Raw genomic sequence first — 24847 nt, forward strand, 5'->3', positions numbered from 1 at the left:
CCACTCTTCAAGTGTCCATCTTATTCCCCATTATCTTGCACGAACCCCTTGAAAACTGTATAAAGCACAGTTGTAAAAACAGTGTTGCTATTAAATTTTCCAAACTATCTTCCTGATTACTTGTTTCACATATTTTTGTTTAACTGCTTATTTTAAATACCAATTCAACTGTATTTTGTGTTATGTTTTTAAAACAGTTTCTAAATAATTAATATTTCTTAAACTATAAGCCTATAATTCATATTTTAAGTCTGCTGTTGTGAGTCAAACTTTGTAATGCCTTAACCCACTGGTGCTTTAATATTTCTGCACCTAACCTACATAGTCAGATTCTGTTATACATGACAAATGCAGTAATTTATATCAATTGCCTGTTAAATTTTATAATTTTATTTGAATTTTAATGCCTGAAATATTTAAACTTATGAAATATGCTCTTATTTTTAAGGATCTTATTTATTAAACAAATTTGTTAAACATAAACAAAACAAAAAAGAATCAACTGTTTATTACGTCCAATTTGAAAGCAACTGATTATATATTTTAACTCTACATTTATTTGCATTGTACATTTTATGTTGGTTGGCAGACTAATTCATCTATCACCTATATTTTTGTTTTATCAGCTGTCTTCAATTTTATTTCTCTGTTTTTGTTCAATAACCATTTTCTGTCCATGTAATTGGAAGAAGGTACTTTTTGTTCACCAATCTTATATATAGTCTTTCTGTTACATTTTGATAAGTAATAACATCATATAAATCAATAAGGTCTTAAAGTAATATTCTCTTATTGTACTGATTTACAATGATTCCATGGTATGAAGTTTTGAATCTCCTGGTTACTACAGAACAGTCATGTAATATTTTGCTTATCATTTAAAAATTGAATTTGTTGCTACAAATAGAACAAAACTGATAATCAATTCAGTTTGTGTCAGTTCATCACAAAATTAATGTTCTTCAATAATTGTATTGACAATAGTAATAAGGTTATAAATGGGTATAATGTAACCTTAACTGTTCTATAGACATTAAAAATTCTTTGTAATATCTTTTAATGTTTTTTGTGCTTTCAAAAAGGACATTAGTAAGGTAATTTTAAATTAATAAAGTTCAGAACAATACCAAGAGTACTTACAGTAATGTAATGATTATTTCGTTTTCTAGACAATAATTTATTTATTTATTTAATTTGCAAGATTTCTTCGTTTTGAATCTAAAACTTACAAATAAATGAAGTAGTTTTTATTAAACAATGTATTTTAATGTGAGAAAATTTTATCAAAATTAATGTGTTCTGTATCTTTAATGTTTGACATAAAAGGTTGAAAGTTAAAAAATAATTTTTAATATGCAATTATTTGGCATGCAACTACTATAATATGTACTTTATTATTAAGAGAACTAAGAAACTTGTTACTTCCATACCAACTAGTTTTTTATGACCAATACTTGATTTTCATTTTACATGATAACTTTAAAAACATATTGGGCTTAAGAACAGAAATCTGCACGTTTTCTAAATAAGCTTTGAAAACTAACAGAATTACTGCTGGAAGAGGTGTGCAAGTATTTTTTTGAAGTCAATGAAAATTTTAATTGATTATTATTATTAACTAATTAAATATCTTTAGAAAATAAGCTCAGAACCCAATTGAAAAATCTTATTGATCTCCCTGAGAATTCGAGCCCCCCCCCCACCCCCCCCCCCCCCCACCCCCCCCCCCCCCCACCCCCCCCCCCCCCCACCCCCCCCCCCCCCCACCCCCCCCCCCCCCCACCCCCCCCCCCAAAAAAGCCACAGAAAACAGCAGACTACAACGATTTCACTGCAAATGGCGTCGTTCTGCACGCAATGCATGCCGGGAGTCAGGGCGCATGCGCATTTCGCTGCTCGCTTACTGTTAGTCTGGTTAACGCGAATCGGACCTTACTTTCCGAATTACCCTCGTATATTTAAATCAATGTAAAATAGTTAATCTAGAGAAATATTTTAAATCCATCAAGGTTTAATTAGATCAATGTAATATAAAAGATTTAAACAATGTAAGAATTACTGAAAATTTCTCTGGAATATGAACTAAAAGAAGGCGATTTTAGAATTAAAACTAGTTTTATTTTCATTTGTAAATGGAACTCCAAATAAATGTACAATAAGGGTTCAGTAGATACATTTTTACAGACATTTTTAATATGTTTAATTGGAATCTTTCACTTTTGGAACTATCTGCTAGTTAGCCATTTCATCAGGGCCGTCATCAGCTTCTTTCCTTTTCTTCCCTCATAGTCTTCATCAACTCCGGTAGGAGGTTGAATAACAAATCATCTTACAAAAATATAAAGTGTTATGTAGGCTTTTTCATGCATGCAACACAGTGAATTGCAGCTTTAAAATTCTTTCAGAAACTGCAATGAAATAAATAATAACAAATCTAACAAAAAGTCTTTCATCTCTGATATGGATAAAGTGGTTGATGTTCCAGTTGATATGCTGCTGTTGGATAACACTCTGTTCAATGATACAAAAAGAATGATACAATAAAACTGTAACACAATAGGGAATGGTGTGCCAAAGTGTTAACTGAAGTACTGACCTGGCTAACACTGTTGGCTACTATTGTACACCAGACCTTGCCAATATGGAATTTCGTTTTACTCTGAGTAATACAAGGCGAACGTTAAAGATGTTAATGTTCTTGTAGATAAGATGGTGTTGGATATGCAGGTTGACATTGATACAAAATCATTACTTTATGTTATTACTCTGGAGTAATTCCAGTGGAGCCTAAGAAGTTTTCATGTGGCAAAAAAAGTAGTTAGAAGTATAAAAGGTCTGAGGGATAGAGATTCATTTCGAGCTATAAACTATTCCTTAGCTTAAAATACTCACACTACCCTAGATGGCCAAGATCTGTTAGATATGTAAGATATGCTAGATTAAGTAAAACCCAAGAGTCTTTTAGTTTTGTTTAAAAAAGATTTTTTTAATAAATTGCCTTTAAACTTAAGGAACCTTCCAGTTTAACATGTTTTAAACGAAAATTAAAAATTGGTCGATTAGTAGCTCTAAAACCATTCCTGTTCCAAAGTTTATATAAGTATATATACAATGTAGCTATATAAAAATAACTGACCCAAAAAAGAACAAACAGGATAAAACTTGGTACAAAAATTGATCTTATAATATCTTATTCAGTTCGCTGGCCAGTTTGGTAAGCTATTTGATTTCAAAATGGCGGCCGTTGAAACTTCAAAGTTATTTATGGACATAAATAGAGTGAGGAAAAAATGCAGTGCTCTGCAAGGCTTGTAATTTTTTTAAACTTATTGTAATGAACAATTTCTTTGTACCTCAAATAGTTTTCAAGATATTGATTACATGACAATCCATAAGGAATAAATTATTAATATTACAGCTATCTCAAAATCTACCTCCTTCTTCTGACTGAACCGGAAAGACTATTGACTTGATGTTAAGAATAATGATTTTTTTATTATAAAAAATTATATTTATAGTTGTTACATTTATTTTAGTAAATATTAGGTAAAGAAAATGAAAAGTATGTCACTTCCTTCAGTCATAATTCAAGTATTATGTCCTTGTTTTATGAATTTGTTCTAGACAAAAAATGAGTTTCCATTTTTGTGGTAAAATAAAGATATGAAATTCGAATAAGTTTGGTTTTAATGCTTGAGTGTAAATATTGTCAAATTACTGTTTTAGTTCCTTGTGAATCAACCTGCTGCATTTTTCCACTCTCTCTGGCAAAAAACAAAAACAGGCAAAACTACTTTCTCATCTGCTACCTCTTGTGCATCACTATGAGACTTTCATCTCTTGTTCTATTTATTCCACATGAACAAAAGCTGCAATGTTATATATTTTTCTTCTTGCAGGATTTGCCTGGGTCACTCTGGCTACCAATGACTCCTACTCTCTGGGAGCGTTGGTGCTGGCTCACTCTCTGCGGAGAGTAAACACAGCTCACCAGCTGGTAGTACTCATCACGCCAGGAGTCACAGAGGCTATGAAGTAAGTCTCCATTATAAATTATATAACAACAGAACTTCAAAACAATACAGCTGGCATCTGAATTTATACATAAAACCTTATAAAAAGACAAAAATATTTGTACAAGAGATGTTGCCAAAACCGAATCTAAGCCATGCCATCAATATCCCCATGTGTACAGGATGGTGAGAGAATAAAACATCAATTGTGGTGTTGAGCTCAGATATATTTAGACAACTTTCAAGTTTTTGTCTTGAATGAGAGTGATTTGTCGTGATAGATTTCCATACAGGTGGCAACACTAACCAAGTGTTAAGTGTTGATTTCCAATACTGTTTGTTGTAAGACCACATAGATTTTTATTTTTTATTACTTTTACATCATATTTAAAAACACTGGCAGACAATTGTTTTATATATTGAACCTACATTGTGTCAAGATAACAACATTTAATTTAGTGAAGTTTAATACAAAGTTTTTAATAGATATGAAATTTTAGTATTAAAAATCTTATTATTATTAATTAAGTATAATAGGCAACTTTAAAAAGACTCTAAATAAAAATTAAGCATTATTTTCGGGTAATGCACTGACTGATGTGGATCAACTTAGCAAAAGATAAATTAGACTGTTTTGTTTTATCATAGTTGCTTTTATTCATATCTATTAAGTTAATTAATTTCAAAAACATTTGGTTTTGAATTTAGTTTAGATAATTGGATAATCAAACACTAATTAACACCTTCATTAACATACATAGAAGGGAATTTTTATTCATTTTGAAAGCACATTTTAAGAAGAAATAATAATAGTTTTGCTGTTTATTTCAAGTGTTAACACTCAGTAGATCCCTGGTTCTAGGAATCAACTCGGAAACTTTTATCCCAATTGTCAGCTAAATGTATCTTAATTACGTATTTTGAGGTAGTCTAAATGAGGAATAGTAAAGGTGATTTTAATGAGTGAACATTTAAAGAGACCACCAAGGATGAGAAGCACAGCCTATAATTACCTGGTAGCAATTTGCTTCTTTCATAGAAGAAAATAACGCATGTTGAAAATTGCATTTGTAAATTGATTAGAACTACCAAGTCTAAGGAAAATATTATTGCTGAAATTAATGAACATATTTAACACTTTCTCCTATATATTTCATGGGTTTAATTGTAGTTTTTAATCTTATTCATACAAAACTGTAATCAGTATTAACAACTGAAACAAAGGGAGAATTGTCTTGAAACTGAATCTTCTTAGCCTTCTAGTTGTTTTAAACATTTCCATTTGTCTCCTGCATCAATCGAGTTCTACTTTTACTATACTTACCAAACTTGAGTACTCCGTATGGTCATCCACAACTCTAAACTGTTTAAATTTCCTACAAGTAGAACAATCCTGCTTAAGCAAAGGATGTCAAGTTGGCTAAAAACTGCTTAGGATATCTGAAACATTTTTTTCCTTTTCATGGATCCCTCGTAGATGTAATAGTTATGAGATAAAGGGTGGGAGTATAAACCCAAATAATTCTCAGATGGAAATTAGTAATATTCAAAGTTGATTATTCTTTAGCCAACTAACACCATGGATGGATATCTCAAGAAGAGGATGATCACCCAAGTTCAACAATACAAGAGCAGAGATTGACTTATTCACAGTTTTTTAAGTACGAGGTCTAGGACATTTTGATCTTGATCAAGGTAATACAGTTTTAAATAATTAATGAATCTTAAAATAAAACTGTTTATCCTGGATTAAGAACTACTCCCAGTATTAAAGGAATACTCATTCCAGCCATAGACTGGAGCATTAAAATCAGACTGGAGCATCCATCTTCAAGATGTTATATTTCATTAAGTCTATATTACCTAAGACAAATGTCAAGACCATTACAATAAATTAAAGAGAAGGAATTGAAATAAAACAAAATGTTCCTTTTTCTAGGTATAGATACTTTCCCTGATTGTTTCCCAAATAGTTTCAGGGAAATCTTGCAGATCAGGTCTTCGGAAATAATATATTTTTGTCACCCCGTTAGTACAGGTGACAAACTTGTATATTTTCTTTTAGCTCTGTAAACAAACAATTAGATTCAAGATCTTTATTGGCCACTAAACAACATTTTCAGTTATGTAATAGGCTTCTTCATGGAAAAACATTTGACATAAAAACTAATTTATATGCCTAATTTCGTTACATTAACCAGGTGTATTTTGTAACAGATCAAACATGTTGCACTTCATGTACTCGTCAACCGAGTAAAATGCTTTTGTCTTAAACCAAGATGAAATCCTTAATTCTTAAACTTATTAATTGGTAGTTCTCTTAAAGCTAATGGTAGTTTGTTGAATAATCTAGTTTGTTGGGAGTTGTAACTATTATAGGTCCGAGTTAGTCTTACTCGAAGTGCTACAAGATTATATCGAAACCTAGTGTTGTAATCATGTACTAACTCATGAGAGATAAAGGTGTTGATATTTTCTCTAACAAACATTTTAAATACAAGCAAGAGTCATTATTTTAAAATTACAAAAAGACTGTTTGCAGGACTCTTGATTATAAAGATCCGCCATTAACCTGATTGCCTTTTTTTGCCACTAGAAACACTTTTTTGGAGGTACCAGAGTTGCCCCATAGACGGGTACCATAAAAAAGGTGTATATGGAACAGTCCAAAGTACTGTAGGTCATTAACAATACTTTGGCAAAATTAACACAGTACTACATGTGGCCTCCAGCTTAGTTTACTGTCAAGTTCAGTCCCCAAGAGCTTAACAGGTTTAATGCAGTTATCCTCTAAATCTCAATTATTATTGCATGTAAAAATTATGATTTTGAGTCTTATTTTCATTTATAATAAGCTTGTTGGCTGAATACCAAACTTTAGCTTGTTGAAGAGCATTAATTAATTGTGCATTAAGTTGCCACACATTCACATTAGAACAAAGAAGAGTTGTATCGTCTGCATAAAGTACAGACATGGATGAAACATTAACATGAAAATTATTAATAAAGACTAAAAACAAAAAAAGGACCAAGTACAGAACCTTAGGGAACACCTGCTACTATCTTCTGATATCGTCACAAAACATTGTTTACAGTTACCATTTGCATTATTATCTGGGATAAAGGAAGCAGACAACAGAACAATTCTTGAACCTGCCTAAGATGAAAATTTCTCACTATGTTTGTTCTGCAAATCATGGATATTTTGATATTGAATGGCTGTAATCCACGCTCACTAACAATTGTTCCCTCCTCTGATTTTATTATTTTAGTAGAGGTGTTGTCCCTCTCTTTGTTACTCTTTAGGCTGATCTTGTGCCTGGTGGTACCCTTCAGGAACAACCCTTCCTAACAAATTCCTTCCTACAATAAATAATGACAAACATTCACAATATAAGTCCTTGTTCAGAGATTCTACTGGAATATCTATGGCTACAAGTTCAAATGTACTCTCAACATTGCTAACAATTCATCAGATTTTTAAACAAAGAGGCTAAATAGAGTTTGATGATGGTTCTTGGCTCACCATTGGATTTGGTTTCATCCATTAGTAAGTGTATAAGTCAAGATGATATCTTAAAAATGGATTGGCTTTTTGTATATTTTGGTTAGTTATCAGAGAATCTTGGTAAAAGTCTTCTGTCTGTCGGTGAGCCTTTTTTCCACTGAAAATCTGAAGTACAAATTGAGCTATGAACGGGTATACAATAAGTTCTAGTTAGTTTTTCTGGTATTTTGGTATGTATAGTTACAATACAATGTAATGATATGTTATCTACCCTTATGTAATACTTCAGCTTATATTAAAACAATAAAAAGATTTTTCTAACATGTATCTTAGTTTTAAAAAGAAAAGAACTGAGAAAAACAATATAGTGCAAAAAATTATAAATACCCAGGATTAATACTATCGCTCATTTCAATTTAAGACACAAAATGATTATGTTCCAATCCCAGTATGCTCAACATTTCATAAAAACAAAACGTGTTGTATAAAGCTCAGAAACTAAAAATACCCTTGTTTAGGGTATTTAAATGACCAATGCCCAATTTATATTTAGCTAGCCCACATTAATAATTATATTAGTAAACATTATTTTATTAAAATATTGATTATGAGATAAACCAAAGAATAAAGGTTGAAATAATTTGAAAGTTAAATAATGTATAGTTGATATGACACAATACATTGAAAAATTTGTAGAAGAGAGTGGAACCTAAAAGTCTAAATATGAGTAATACATGCTCTGGACATATGTTACCTTAGTTGTAAAAATATATTTTTCACAATTTCGCCTACTAAAATGCTGCTTTATATTTTGTTTTTTATGCTGGACTAGTAGTGGTGTTTTCAGAACTCATTAATCTCTAGAAGTAAATCACCTAATGAATTATGTGGAAAATATCAATATTTCTTAGTTAAAATTTATATTCCTTCCAAATAACACGGGTAATGTTACTGAAAAACAGGTAATAAAGTAATAAATAAAAACCTCTGTGTACGGCCAAAAACGTTTTTATGTGACCATTGAATATGTCATATTTTATTAGAAACAGAAACCTCTCTACACATTGCTTTGTATTTTAACTTATTTTATAAACTTTTTTATTGAAATTAAGAGAATTCTCACTGTATAAATCTTTGAAAAAATCAAAAAATATTATTATATTAATATTATAATATAAAAAATTAAATTAATAAAAAGGTATATTATATATATTTTCTTAATAATAATTTGTTGAAAGTCGTTAAAAATGGCTCACAAGAAATATACAAAATTAGTATATTTCAGTACCATATATTATAGTATAAGTTTTTGAGTATATTTAAGAAAAAAGTGCTAAGATTATTTTGTTAACATATTTATTTGAGAATAAAATAATACATTAAAAAAGATTTTATATTGGTTGCCCTTATATACAATATTATTACTTAATTTACTTTATTTCTAAAAAAAGTTAAATTAAAACTGAAAAACACAAATACTTGGCAGTTTTTTAGCAATGACCCACAAGTCTAAGTCTGCTTGTTCGTAATTTAGTCCACAAATAGAACACTGGAAAGCAAATTTACAACTGACGTCAGTCTTGGTTTCTGAAACTGCGCAGTCCGAGGACTACGCAACACTTTTGGCTGCGTCTCTATAATAACCCAACCATGATAGAATGGAATCCGAGATTAAATTTATCATCTCCTGGAGATATTTTCCAACATCCAGTACTAGCTGCATAAATTTAAATGAACATTGAAGTATTGAAAACCACAACATTGAAATGAAGTATATTTTAGTATTAATTTTACAGTCGGAGAAGCAGGAAAGCAGAATGAGATTAGGATGACCGAGGAAATTGGCATTAACTTTGCTGCAAGAAACAGTCGGGTGGGTTGTGTTGTTTATAAAACCGATTTAACTGTGAGACATAAATAAAACTACATAGAAACTGAAGATACATGTGCCTGTGCCAATAAACAAACATCGGAATCCTCACAGTCAGTGTTCGCCCAACCGATGGCTGCTTGCCATTCAGTCGTAATGTTGACAAGAAGTATTTAAGCGACCACAAAAGGGTACTTCATCAAATGGTTCCCTTCAACATAGTAATTGTGCTGTTGAAAACAAAATCGCTTGTCATATCATTGTAAAAGATAAAAGAGGACTAATAAATAGTGAACAAATAACTCTGTACGTTTTAATTTGGTTCACAAAACTGATATAGCAAGATCTCCGAGGGAAATATTTATTTTATTTTTATATATGTGTATGGTCATGTGATAATATCATGGTTTTTTATTGCTTACTTAGTACTGTATTTTAAATTTTTTACTATAAGGAAGCTATGAAATAAAATTGATTCTTGAACTAGATTGGATGTATTATGATATGTAATTAAGACCTATCTTACAATCCAAATTTGATTGATCAGTGATTGATTTTAAGGCATCTTCTTATCATTCAAGTGAGTTTTAGTCATAAAATTGTCATGATCAAGATTTATTTAACTGAAAACTACTCTAAAAACAAATATTTACAAATACATGTATTTTGTTATTGACATTTTATTAGTTGCCAATAAAATGACACACTTTAAGATTTAATAAAAAATTTTTTTAAAGACAAGCACAATAGTTGAAGCATTTTAGCATTTTTTTTATATCAGAATGAACAAAAAATACCAGCCAGCATCATCCAGAGAGCATACGCAAAATGTCTAATTCTGTTGTTAGGTAGTAAAAGCAGACAAAATGTACATTAAGTTGTTTTAACTTAATTTATTATATTTTAACTGTGAGTGGCTCTTATTTATTTGTAAATTTTCAATTTTTTGTAAGATCTTTAGTTCCATATTGAATGTTTCAATTCGATCATGACTATGATATAAATATAACAAACTGGAACAGGAGAAATAAACCCAAAGGTGCCCTAAGGAGCTAAATCATTCCCTAGTAAAATAAATTTGGATTGGTAAAGTAAGCCTTATATACGAGATATAAACATTTGGTTCTAAGCCAATGAAATAGCTAAATTAGCCACATATCTATTTTAGCCTGGCAGAATAATATTTTCTTTCAAATTATAACTGGACTCAACATTACTTCCATATTTTGTCACTTGAATTTTATGTGACATATATTGCTTCATAGCCATTTTTATAAAACCTTGGAGAGACTTACAACGTTTATAGTAGTATTTTCTTTGATATTTTTAGAATTAGTGACTTATTTTTGAATTGCTCAACAAAATTAGATTTTGTAACAGTCAGGAGGATGTCAGAAATTTTTTGTTTTTGATTAATATTAATTTAACAGTCATTTTTATGCTAATTTTTTGGGTCAACTCCATTAACTTTAACGTTGTTTTTGATGATGAAAGGATTGTGAATATAACAGGAATTATTTAAGTCATTTGCCACCGTTCAATGATACAAGAAATTAGTAACACGAGCTTAGAGTTTATTAGACTTCTCAGTTTTGAAATGGTTCTTATGTTTACATTGGCTGAGCTGGTGAAAGCAAAGAAATGTAATGCAGGACGTGTACTTTAGTGATGACTTGTGTTGCTGACAAGTTTGATCAAACCCATTCCAAACGTTATTATGGTTTGGTTGTAATAATATAACTATGTAACCTAAATAATAAGATTTGTTTTAAGAAAATTATATTATAGTACATAAACTGAAAACATCAATTACATTCCAAAAATTATTTGCATTCATAAGAAGTTTCACCAATAAAAGTTTTATAACGTCATCTGCACTCAACATGTTAAGAATTTGTTTCTTGTGTATTCTATTTTATGCTTAATAAAAGACAAAAGTTTAGTAACTTGTTTACAGCCCAACAAAACTGAAACAAACAAATGTTCTCCAAACCAATTCTCCAATTCTCTCTCCCATCCACGTTTCTCTAGCAATTTGCTCCCTGTGGAAGGCGGCCCTTAACCCAGCCTCGTTACCTCTGCCAGATAGTCTAAAAGTACAGCCAGATTACACTTGATACTCCCAGACCACAAATAGCTTCACATGTTTGCACTCGCTAACTTACTTTCTCACCAAACCATAAAGCCATTAAAATAAAAAAATACCACTTTTTACCTGTTGTGCAACTCAAATTAAAAATCATTTCAAACCCGAACAGGTATGATAAATGTATTTTGGTTGATCTCAGGTAATGAAGCCATTAGGATTTAGCAAAAATTATCCAAACAAGTGCAGATTTTCCTAAAAGAATTTTAAGTATTTTTTTAATTTTGTTTTTTATTGCGAACAGCTATGCAATAGCCAAGTATAAGTTCAAAACAATATTTACAATAATTATGAATTATATTATGTAAATAGGTAATTTATAGTATAGTAAAAAATAGTAAAAAAACAAATGCTGTGTTAAAATATAATACTAATATAATCAATTAGTAGAAACAGAATTGTATTGTTATAAAATTTTCAATGGAATAATTGTTGATCAAGACAAAATTCTTTTAAGATGATTTTAAAGTCTGTAAGTCAATATTTTTCTTTATACTACTTTACCAATTTGCATTCAGTGTTAACATCTACAGTATATAGTAATTACATGGTATAGCGTACCTTTTATATCCATAACAAATCATGAAATACAAAATATAATACTGTATTTCTATCATAAAGTTATTCCTCAGTGAAGTTTAAGTATTTTTATTAATTTAATAACAAACCGTATGAAGAATTCCCCAAAATGTACATTCATTTACAAAGCTAAAAATAATTTTATTTAGTTTGTTAACAAATATTACATTGGTACTTGCTTTTACTAAAACGTTTGAACTAAGTACTTTTTATTGCAGAATTCCAAGATGCCATCTAGATTTCCTGCCTCTCTCATTCTAAAAATTTATGGGTCTAAAATGATATGTCTGTCCCTGTAAATTTGATGTTATTGTACTCAAGATTTTATACTCTCTGGCCATCTTTCTGTTAATAGAAAGTAGATAATAGACAAGTTCTTTATTTACATAATCTTGGAGGTTGGTAATGCATCATGTGGTTACAATAATGGTTAATTATTAAAAATATTGTTTTTTTTGTGTACTCATCCATTGAGTAAAAAGGTCTCTTTATCAGCCAGTCAGTCAGTCGCCTTTTTAGTTGTTGTGCAGGTGTGTTCTTCAGTTCTGGCAGCAGGTTGAACAACTTCGCTCCAGCATATGTTGGCTTTTTTAAGTGATGGGATTGTAGGACAAAGTTGGAGGCATGTCTCATATTATGGTGGTGTATGTCTTGATGTCTTGGTTATAGATGAGTAAAGACTGTGTGTAGGATAACTTCTTGTATATACAGTGCCACCACCGTTAGAATTTAAAGTTGGGTAAATGCTGTTCTGCCGCTTTCTCTGTATCCAAGACTCGCAAGACATCTAACAGCACGTTTTTGTTGTATCAGGACTCTTTCTAAATTTGCAGAAGTTGTTGCACCCCATGATGCTATGCCATATCTTATGTGAGACTCAAAAAAGGTGAATTAGGCAGTTTTTGTTACCTTTGGAATACAAACTTGATCGAGTCTACGCAGAAGATAGGTTCCCGAACAGGGTTTCCTGCACAGCTGATCTAAATGTGGCTTCCACGATAGATTGGAGTCAATTACAATGCCAAGGTACTTTGTATTAGGTTTAATATCATATAGATCAAATTACTTTTAGATTAAAGCAACATCATGTTTACAGGACTCAGCTGAGCGCAGTATTCAATATTGTCAAGTTGGTAGATGTATTGGACTCAAAAGATGCCGACAACCTCGCACTGCTTGCCCGACCCGAGCTGGGTATCACCTTCACCAAACTGCACTGCTGGCGACTCACACAGTTCGACAAGTGTGTCTTCCTAGACGCTGACACTCTTGTAAGTTATTGTTTACCACCCAGTAAGCATAGGACTCCTTGTGATTTGTATTAGGATACTAAAAATTGGTACTATTTAGTTGTGATTCATATATTTCTAAACCATATCTCAAAATTCTGATACTTGAGATCTATCTACTTCTAATGGCAGAAAGCAAAATAATACCTCTTACAGTATTTCATTGTATTTTTTATTTTGACTTATCATTAATTGTAATTTGTCAATTACTTTCTAAATATTTTGAAATGCAATAATACCTTTATCTCAAACATCACTTAGGTTATGAGAGTTAAATAATTTTGATATTATTATAAAATATTAACATTTCTCAGGTCTTAACCAACTGATTCCATAATTTTCCATATCTATTTGTTTTTGAAATCAGCTTATCTATTTTGAATTAAACTGTAATAATCTATATAAATAATAATCAATGGACTTGGTATTTATCCAAACATTTCGTTAACTAGCTCTATTGAGATACAGTAGGTGACAACATGATGAATACAGCCTGCCCCCAATAGCATGTGTCATCTATATATTAAGCACGTGATATTTTGGTGTTTACTATTTAAAAATTTGGTCTTTTTTCTTATCCGTTTTTTTATTACAATAATCATTTAAAAATACTACTTTTTGGATAAGTCAAGTGTAAATATCCTTTAACTTAAAGAAGAGTGGTTGTGCTGTCTAAGACCATCAGAAAGTTCATTGATATTTAATAGTATTGATTAGAACTCAATCCAATCAGCAAAAATGTTAACTTGAATGTAGTTAAATAGTGATTACAACTTGTTAATCAACATGTTATTATACACATAGAAAAGTGACAAAATTCAAAGTTTTACTACTTGAAAAAAGTAAAAAATAACAAATATTAGAATTTCTTGAAAATATAAAAATTTTAACATGTCACAGAAAAAAAATTGTATTACTGACTGTAGGAAGTGGTTCAAATAGTTTTCAATGGATATTCAAACTTAATTATCCATTGGAGTATGAGTTGGAGGAATTTTACTGGGATAGGGAAGCATTTTTGACAAAGATTAGCTATAGGAAATTATTAATCACCCAATATATTTTTATAAATTTGTTTACATGTGCTTAAAATATTGCATAGAAAATAAACAATGAATAACCCATTTTAATATTGAATCATTTCAACTAATTTGCAACAAGATTAGAAAGAAAGCATATTCATTGTATTACATGGCTTTTCCCAGAGTTGTAAAGCGTGAAGAAGTAATATAAATCGCCCAAAGCAGTCACAGCAGCTGCTGCTATTTTTCAGGAGGCTGAGATCTTAGCAAGGCTCTTTGTATTATATTTACTTAATCTAGTGCAACATGTGCGTCCTTGAGGTTCCTCGTTAGATTCGGGACGGTATAGTGTTGACGGGTTATTCTTAGCCGAGCAGTAGAAGTGCTCTCACGCAGTTGGTCGGCTGCCACGGTCGCATTGTTGACACCCGAAACTCGTTCTAATTCACAGAGCGCTCTTTCAGATTGCGTACCTGATTAAGCTTTAACAGATAACAACCATTTGCCAAAGAGGCCTGTGGTCCTGCCAACTGCTAATGACCATTCCCTATCGCAAAGCTAAGGACAAAACTGGGTGTGTACCATCATTCAGCTCGGATCCATGTGTTCAATGTTTTTGCCATCCATTTCTGTCCCTACAAATTGAAATCAATTACGTTTTATCATGCACAAAAGTCATTTTCATGATTTTTAATGAAATTTTTACTTTACAATTACTAACCAATAAAACAATTTCAAAACTTGTTCATAGTTACTTACATATGTTTCATAAAACCAAGTAGGAATCAATTTTTAAAAATTACAAACTCTCTTCAAAGGATTATTTTATTGTGGTCAATTTCGTATTTCCTACAAAACTGAGATGTTCTCCAAATGTAATTTAATTCTTTACAAATAAATATTTTGTTCCAGTATAATTAAAAATATTACATGCTGTAAAATTTCAATTAAAACCAAGTGCATGCATTAAAACGTATTAGTTAATAACCTAGCTAGATTTTTTATAACGTATAATTACCGAATCAAATTTTTTGCTGAAATCAGTGGCTCTTAAGCAATTTTGTACATAAAGAACAATTTTTTATATATTTTAATACATGCTAGAACATGAGATGTTGCGCTCATTTTTAGAGTTTTTAGTCATGCACAAAAAAGTACTAAGGCAAATTCGATTTAAAAATTAAATTTATTAACTTAGTTCTAAATTAAACATAATATTGCACTAAAACTTTTAGACGTTCATAAATTTAGTTTTTTTTAATTCAGAGTTAAAATAGCTTAAAAAGATGTCATGATAATTTGAATTAAGTTAGGATCCTAAATTCATAAAAAACACATGAAGTAAATGTTAATCATAATATAAAGATTATTAACTATTTTCATTTTATGAAGAGTTAAGTAATTAGAACATTACTACAGTTATGAAAAATAAATCAAATATTTTTAAATATTTTTTTAGTAAAATTTTGATATATTTTTAAGATGAGGGCGGCGGTACTGGTGATTTACTCAGATTAATTACCACCTAACTCCCAAAAATCTCTAAGTATACAGTGTCCAGCTCTGGAACAAGCTAAGCCTGGAAGAGAATGACCAGAGGCTACTGATGAAAGCCATGAGCTATATACTTGATTATTAGAATAAATAAATACTAAATCACTAAACCTCCAGACTCTAGCACTGCTTCAGGTGTGATTCCAACTTGATCATAAACTACGGGAGGTTTCAGTCTCTGAGAGCTCTCAACCTCTTGAAGCGTTAAAAAAAGTCTTTTAAAACCTTTTGGTCTCTGGACATTACTGGCTTCTGGAAAATGTCAGTTCTCAGAAGTTCTCAAACTCTGTGAGACTTTTGCTTCTGAGAGTTCACAACCTATGGGAGATTCTGCCCTCTGAAATATTCCAGGAGGTAGGCATCAAGTCAGATCTCTTTATTTATACTTAGTACAGATTTGTACAGTTAGTAGTATAAAAATTTAAATTAACCTTAGTTTAGCCTTAATGCCTTTGTACTTTATTTCAAAAATGCTTTGTATACTTATAGATTCTTCAACTTGCTTTTCATAGTAATCAAATCAATAAATTCGTTAAAGTTTTAAGGCAAAAATATTGGTGACTTTTCAAGACCCTCACCTCCAAAACTCACATTGTACGAAGTCTTTTTTTTCTTTTATTGTTATAAGAAGCCTCCACGCATTTATATTTTTTGTACATTATACATATATAGATCTATATATAAATATAAATAAGAATAAGTATATGTTTATTGTCATAAAGCTTACACAAGCCAACACAAGTCATGTATAAAATATGAAAACTAGGTTTGTATGAAATGTATAATTTGTATGCATATGAAATTGTAAGTTTGAAATGTATATGAAATAGTTCCTTTTGCGAGGAAAAAATTTTTAATTGTGTTTTTGAAAGAAATGAAGTTTATTATTGTTAATGCTAGCTTAATTAATGAGTGTCAAACTTGTCCAAAGAATACAAAGGTAGGCTTAATAGGTATTCTTTAAGCCATTTTATATGTTGAAAATTGATTCTTTCCTTTTTTTATGCAATCTGGTAAAAAATTTATTAATTTTGCTCCCATATATGATATTTTTTTAAAGTTCTAGACTATGCTGAGGCAATTTTGTTTTTACCTCATCTGGAATAAATATGAATATCACTATATATTTTTATATCACAGGCCTTTCATAAATCCTTGAAAATGCCACCCCGTATTTATTTACTGTCATTTGAATCAATTATTGATTCTGTAAATGCAGTTACAACAACTTTTCCTCAACATAATCCATTTTGTTCCAAATAAAAACGGTTGTTTAAGTCTTAAGTGTTCAGCTAATCGATCATCCATGGCTTTTCCAAACATTTTTGAAATAGATGGGAGGAGTAATACAGGTTGGTTATTTATATTATAATATCAGTTATATTTCTTTTTTTAAGACCTAGAATTATTTTAGAAAATTTAAATTCTTCTGGAAAAATGTCTGTTACAAAATAATAGTATGTCAAATGTACTCATATAAAAGGTTTAACTAACTATGTCTTTGGCTTCTTTTTTTAATTCATGGCTCTCATCTTACCCGCTTGAAAATTTATTCTTCAAGCATTCAGGTATTTTAGTTTTTTCAGATTCGTGTACTGGAAAATAAAAAGTTGGAAATATATTTAAATTGTAAAAATGGTTCAATAAGTTATTTTGTTTCCCAACTATGAGAGTTCAGCCTCTTGGATCTCTCATAGTTATGAGAGATAAATGCTTATGGCATTTTTCACTCTCTTGAATCACCTGACCTCTAGAACTTCCAAGCTTTTGGGAACTCTGGAAGTCACTGAATTCTTGAAGCTCTACGTGTCTGAAAATTCCCACCCTCTGCAACTCCCAGATTCTTACAGACGTTGACTTCTGGAAATTATCAACTTCTGGAAGATTCCAACCTGTAGAAAGAACCTCTTGGTCTTTGGGAATTCCCCACCACCGAGTTTTCAATCTCTTACAGTTTCCAGCTTTTACAATTATCCAAATTCTGGTATACTCCTGTGATTAGGAGCTTCTCTCTACTAAAAGATGTCTGCTGAAATTTCCTGAACTTTAGGAGCTTTTGTTTTCTAGTAGTCTCCATCATGTATGAGTTCTTGGCCTTTGAGAAATACAAGCCTCTGAGTTCTTCTACTTTCCTGGAGATTTGATACTTAGAGCTCTTAGCCACTAAGACCTTCCCGTTTTTAGAATCTTTGCCTTCTGAGAAATTCACTCTCTAGAATCCTTGGCCTTAGGGAGGTCCCATCCTCTCTGATAGTTTCCGACCTCTTGACTCTCCAGCCTTCTGATATATTTTATATTGTATTAATTGCTGAACAGTTGCAGATCTCTGGGTGTCTGCCAAGGGACAGGGTAAACAAAATCTACATACAAAACCACACTAAAATTCCTAATAAATTTAATGGATCTCCATTGTTAAGTGATTGTTTTGTCTGTCAGGTGTTGCAGAATAGTGATGAGCTGTTTGAGAGGGAAGAATTGTCAGCTGCACCAGACGCAGGTTGGCCTGACTGTTTCAACTCTGGAGTATTTGTCTATAAACCTAGTGATGAAACGTACAAAGCCCTCATTGAATTTGCTTTGATTCATGGCAGCTTTGATGGTAAGGTCATTTTCATTTAGTTTTAGTCAATTTTTACGTTGGTTAATAATTATTTTCTATAAAATTTAACTTCAATTAAAAAAAGATTTGTATTACCTATAATATTAAGTTTTAGTACAGAAGATGAATATAAAGTAATAATTTCCTTCTGGTAGCCAATATATAAAATAAACGTATTGTGCAAGATGAGATGTAATACATTTAAACAAAATGTTTATGCTCTTAAAAATTTAAAATTTATATCATTTGTTAGTAGTTATGTAAGTTTCAAAGAAATTTAATTCATTGGAATTTTGAGGTGTGTAATTTGGATTTAGGATAGTAAAATTAATTGGTCTTACTATGACTTTATATCTGATTATGTTGTAAAGTTGTGGTCATATTTTTATAGAAAATGTAATAAGAATTAAAGACAAATCTGCTTCTAGATTATATTTTGGACAGAATATAAATTAATAACAAGTTCAGTTTGGAAATTTTAGGATAAGTTGTAAATTAATAAGTTTATTAGCTGCCACTTGTTTGTGCATTTTTTGGTTGATTTTACCTTTTTACAAATAATAAATAATTTTAGTATGGTTGGAAGGAAAATTCTAAGTGTACTCATAGCACTAATTTTGTACAAAATTAATATTTGGATCATTACATAATGTCTTGTGGGTACTTAGATTTTACGCAAAGAAACTAACTTGTCGTGCAACTCTGGTTGATTTATGAATTGTTGTTGCCAAGATGAAAATAACTCTGGTGACATTTCAAGACCCTCACCTCCAAAACTCACATTTGTCTTGCTACTATGTCAACTCCTTCATTGCTACGAAGTGTTGTGTCCCTTAACCCTAGAAGTGGCAGTCAGTACTTTTGTAGGTGTGTTGAACGATTTTTTCCTTTGTGCAAAGGTCTATTAAATTGTTTATTGATTGCACATAGTATGCTAAAACCCTAGGATGTTACATATATATTTCAATTTGTATATTCAATAGATTACAAATCTTACACAACAAAAATGTTTAGAATACATTTTTTTAATAGTCACTCTTCAAAAAGAAGAAGAATCCTGCTTTTAAAATGTCAAATTAGATGGCCATAAAAATCGTAAAATATTGTTCTAATTAAATTCCAAGATATGTAAAGTCATTTGTTTCTATAGAAACACTTTCTTTTTTTGCTTTTTGAAATGTTCATATTAGTTTTTTTTACTATGTTGATATTAATTGAAACATAACAAAATTACCAAAAATCTCACTTTTATTAGGGTTGAATACTCATATTGTGTTTTCAGTTCCAAAAAAACGCTGAAAAAGTATTAAATTCAACAGATAATATAAACTTTCAACAAAACCTTTTGAATCAAACTTAAAATATTCTCTTCATAATCCAAAACATGTGTAAAACTACTAAAATTTCACTTTTTCAAGCCTACAAAATTATGACTTTGGTTGGAACATTTTTGTTGTAAAACAAAAATAAATGTTAATAACAATAAATTTTAGTTCATTTATTTTGTTTTTTGTGAAAGTTTATAACAAACATATGTCCACCATACTGTAACCCAAGGGCATTACAGTATTGTTTCATTTTTGTCACTGACAAATGCCTATGACAAATTACAATGCAGTAACTTGATCAGTATGTTATTATGAGCTTTGTACCACCAGATCACAAACAAACAAAACAAATATACAGAAGGTTATGTTCCTTGTTTTGATACAAGGGACAGTTTCAATATATAACTTACTCAACACTATGTACTTTACGTTACATCTAGTTCATACCTGAATGATATGTGTAGGAGGTGATCAAGGCTTACTAAATCTATTCTTCAGTGACTGGCCTACTAAGGATATCAAGAAACATCTTCCTTTCGTCTACAACATGTGTTCTACAGCCACATATTCCTATTTGCCAGCATTCAAACAGTAAGCAATGAACAGTAGTATTATGATTGGTTTTGACAGTTGTTTCTCTTATACTACTGATAATTAATGATATTTATTATAAAAGGAATTCAAATTTTTTATCTCAAAGACTGATAAATTTTGATTTAATTCAAAAGTTACATATGCTTATCAGTCCTAAAATATTTAAGTTTTACTGAAATTGTTGGAGCTATTCGATCAAATATCATGGAACGTTGAAGAGAAACTCGGGTAATTTCATGGGTGCTATAAAGAATTGTTTTGGTCTCTGACTTCAGAAACACTGTTCTTTAAACTTGTATCTTTTAGTGGTTGTGACTTTATTTCAGGAGTGCTTAGAATGTCATTTAAAAAGAATACACCCATCGTGTCTATGCTTTTCAACATGAAATTGTCTGCGAAGATGCGGGTTAAATGTATTTAATCTAAAAAGCATTACCTAAGGAAAAATGTATTATTTGTTATGACAATCTTCCATTTCAACATCCAAAACACCAGTGAGGCTGACAATTATTTTCAATACTGTGGAACATTCCTCTAATAATTTCAAGAGTAACTATTTTGTGCTTATACAAAATTAACTACCAGTTTATTAGCTCCTAGAATAATGGTTTCACTACAAATATTTCGTCAGTATGAGGCATGAAAATACTGATTTCGTGTACTAGTGATAGCAAAGATGATGTATATTTTATGTTAATTTTTTTGCTGAAAATAAACTATATTACCGGTATTACATTAATGATAATGCCACATGAGTACAAATACTCAAAAACAGTAGTATCTACTATTATTCTTATACACCTGACGCTGAGGCAAGTTGTCAAGATACTGATTAACTTACACAATTTATTTTACGTCAGGAGCAAGTTTTTACTGTTCTGTGCTGAGGAATATTAAGTTTACATTTATTTCGTGTAGAGTGGGAGTGAATTAAAGTCTTGTCTGCTGGAAAACAGATGTAGATTAGTTTCAGTAAATATTAATGATAGATGTAAAGGTTAATGAATGTCAGAATTTTAAGTTGCATAAACAAAGTTTGGCAGTGATTCGAAGGGTCGGCTTTACCAAGTGTTCTTACCTTTTTTTGGATTAGCAGAATTTTTGAAATTGTAGTGTAAACACCCCATAAAATCAAACCATATGTAACGTGTGATTGAAATAATCCAAAGTAAATCATCCTCAAATACTCCACCAAGTTGATTACCAACTTCCCTAATAAGTCACCATCATATTTTCCAATTTAGACTTCTAATATATTTGCCCTAGTAAAGAATGTTGTGTACTAAAGCCTATGAACTTCAGTCAGTTAGCAAGAATCAAGAATCAAGAAATTTATTGCAACATAACATCCACAGTTATACAACTATACATGTTGTGTGAACAGGTTGCTTGTCAATAATACATACTATATGGTAAAAACAGTTTGTACAACATTTCATACATTAACAATGTATTTGCCAAATTCACTAAAACTACACAAGCTGCAGATTATCCTGCAAGAATTCAGAAATATTATAATAGGCCTTATTAATTAGTAAGCTTTTCACTGATTTTTTAAAACTGAACACTGTTAGCTGCTTTACATGTAGAGGTAATTTGTTGTAAAATTTAATTCCCATATAATTTGGAGAGCTTTCAAATAATGTTAATTTGTGAAGAGGAAATTGCAGTTTGTCTTTAAAACGGGTGCCATACTGATGTTCATGATGAATTATATTTTCTGAATTCAGGCGATTATGAATAAATATTAAACAGCTATAGATATACAATGATGGAATGGTCAATATTTTCATATCTCTAAAAATATCTTTACATGAATTTCTCTGATTCAAAAATAGCATGGTTCTAATATATCTCTTTTGAGCTTTAAAAACAGAGAAAATACCTGAACTACATCCCCACACTTGGATCCCATATTGTGCCAATGAACAAAAGCAAGCATAATAAACTATGAGCCTAGTCTTAATATCAACCAGCTCTCTCAATGTGTACATTTGGTAGCAAGCTGAGCTCAGTTTTTTATTTAGCAGTTCTATGTGTGGTCTCCAAGAAAGATTCTTAACAATAACTAGCCCCAAAAACTTAGTGGTATTTACTGTAACAATCACTGAGTTCTTAAAATCTATATTAAAATTGGACATAGCCTTATTTTGTACAGTCTGAAATTTTACAATTTGTGTCTTATCACTGTTTAATGCGAGCCCATTACAAGTAAACCATTTTTCTAAGTCTATTAGGGAATTAATTATTTCTAATTTTAAATCTTGCTCCCTGTTACATTTTACCAGAGATGTTGTGTCATCAGCATACAAAATCAGGTCATTTCCAATATTATGTGGCATGTCATTTATAAAGATAATGAACAACAAAGGGCCCAGAATGGACCCCTGTGGTACACCAGCACATATATTCACCCATGATGATGTACTTTTTATGCCATTATTGTTGATTAGCGTTCTTTGCTTTCTACCATGAAGAAAAGATTGAAACCATGCTAAAGAGTTGCCCAAAATCCCATAAAATTTTAGTTTACTAACAAGTAAAGAATGATTTACACAGTCAAAGGCCTTGGAGAGGTCACAGAATACACCATCAGTACTCTGTGACCCATCCAAAGCCCCCAGGATCTGCTCAACCATATTAGAGGCAGCCTCAACTGTACTGTGGCCAGATCGAAAACCATACTGACTTTTACACAGAAAACTATTACTCTCTAGGTAGTTACATAACTGTTTGTGTGCTATTTTTTCAAAGACTGGAGATACTGGATAGGATGGAGACTGGTCTGTAATTGTTTGGATCCTATTTTTCACCTTTTTTAAAAACTGGTTTTACATCTGCATATTTCAGTTGGATGGGAAATTCACCAGACATGAATGATTGGTTAATAATCAAAGCCAGAGGATATGAGATGTACATTGCAGTAGCTTTGAGCACTCCCACTGGGATCTCATCCCATGCTACAGACTTCGTGTCTCTCAGACTCATTATGACACTATAAACCTCTTGAGCACTAACACACTTAAATACAAATGAGGCTTGTTTATTACAAGAAACGTTACTTAGTAGCTGAACAGCTGAATTGATCTGTGGTTTGGCACCAATATTCTTAGTTATATTTACAAACATTGTATTGAAATAATGTGCAATTTGCTTAGCATCTGTATACATTTCATCTTGTACCTTGAGATTCATGCAGTCAGATTTTTTAATTGTATTCATACCTAATTCAGTTTTTATCACATTCCACACAGCTTTGCTTTTATTTTCAGAATCTTTGATATATTTACAATTATACATTCCTTTAGCAGCAGAACAAACTTTTTTTTAAATATTTTTATAATCTTTTACATATTTCTTAAAATTTACATCATTGCTATATTTTGCCATTTTGTGAAGAGCCCTTTTTTTCTTACTTGACACAATTATCCCATTCGTAACCCATTTCTTATTTTTAAATGCACTTTGGGAACCACATTTAAATTTGACAGATGTATAAGGAAAAGAAACTTCAAAACATGTTTTAAAACTATCGAGAAACCTATTAAAATTCTCTTGTGCTGTGCTAAACTCACAAAATTTCCATGAACTCTTACTAACAGAGCCTACCATACAAGCCATATTCTGAGTTGAAAAAATTCTTTTTCTTATCGAAAAGTGTTGTGCTGACAAGTCATTTCTGTATTCAATAGACATCAACAAAGCCCTATGATCAGACAATCCTAGTTCAATATTTAACAACTTACTTTCATTAACTCTCTTATTAGTGGTAATGTTATCTATACAAGATCTAGATTCTTTCGTCACTCTGGTTGGCATTTTAAAATTATTTACAAAACCATATGCAGACAATAAATTAATAAACCTATTTCTTATATTGTAATTTCTACAGGACTCCAAAGTGTCAATATTGAAGTCTGACATAATATAGATCTTCTTCCTTTTAGATTCCTTTTTAAGTGCCCTAAAGTTAGACTTAAGTATGCTATAAGTGGACTACCTAAAGCATACTGAACTTCTTCAGTCACCGTATCATACTTATTTAGCTCACTAAGGGTTAACCATCAAATCTAACTGCCCTTTGAAGGCGATGTTATGTAAGAGATTTCAGCTCATAGCAATGCTTTACTCAAAAATAGTTTAGTCCTTGAACATTTCTTTCCCCAATAAATTTGCCCATTCAAGTGATTCTTCCTTCCCACGTTCACTGTTGTAACCTTATCTCCCATTATAATTCAGTACTAAATTGTTAGAGCCTAAATACAAATTGTTCAAAAGAAATATATTTGGGTAGTTGTTCTATTATAAAACTAGATTCTAATCATTTTCTTTTAATGTACAAAAT

General features: G+C 30.9%; 1 protein-coding gene across 3 annotated transcripts in view; it reads left to right on the forward strand.

Moving 5' to 3' along the window:
• Positions 1–3859: 3859 nt before the first annotated feature.
• Positions 3860–24847, forward strand: part of LOC124362479 (glycogenin-1-like) — a 34009-nt gene continuing 13021 nt past the window's right edge. For all 3 annotated transcript variants that reach the window (XM_046817017.1, XM_046817018.1, XM_046817019.1), the window contains exons 1-4: positions 3860–4035; positions 13213–13387; positions 18418–18580; positions 20373–20499. In XM_046817017.1, coding sequence (XP_046672973.1) covers positions 3875–4035; positions 13213–13387; positions 18418–18580; positions 20373–20499 — 626 coding nt within the window. In that variant the 5' untranslated portion in view covers positions 3860–3874. The remainder of the gene's footprint in view (positions 4036–13212; positions 13388–18417; positions 18581–20372; positions 20500–24847) is intronic.

This window comes from Homalodisca vitripennis, chromosome 5, assembly GCF_021130785.1.
Source record: "Homalodisca vitripennis isolate AUS2020 chromosome 5, UT_GWSS_2.1, whole genome shotgun sequence".
NCBI lineage: Eukaryota > Metazoa > Arthropoda > Insecta > Hemiptera > Cicadellidae > Homalodisca > Homalodisca vitripennis.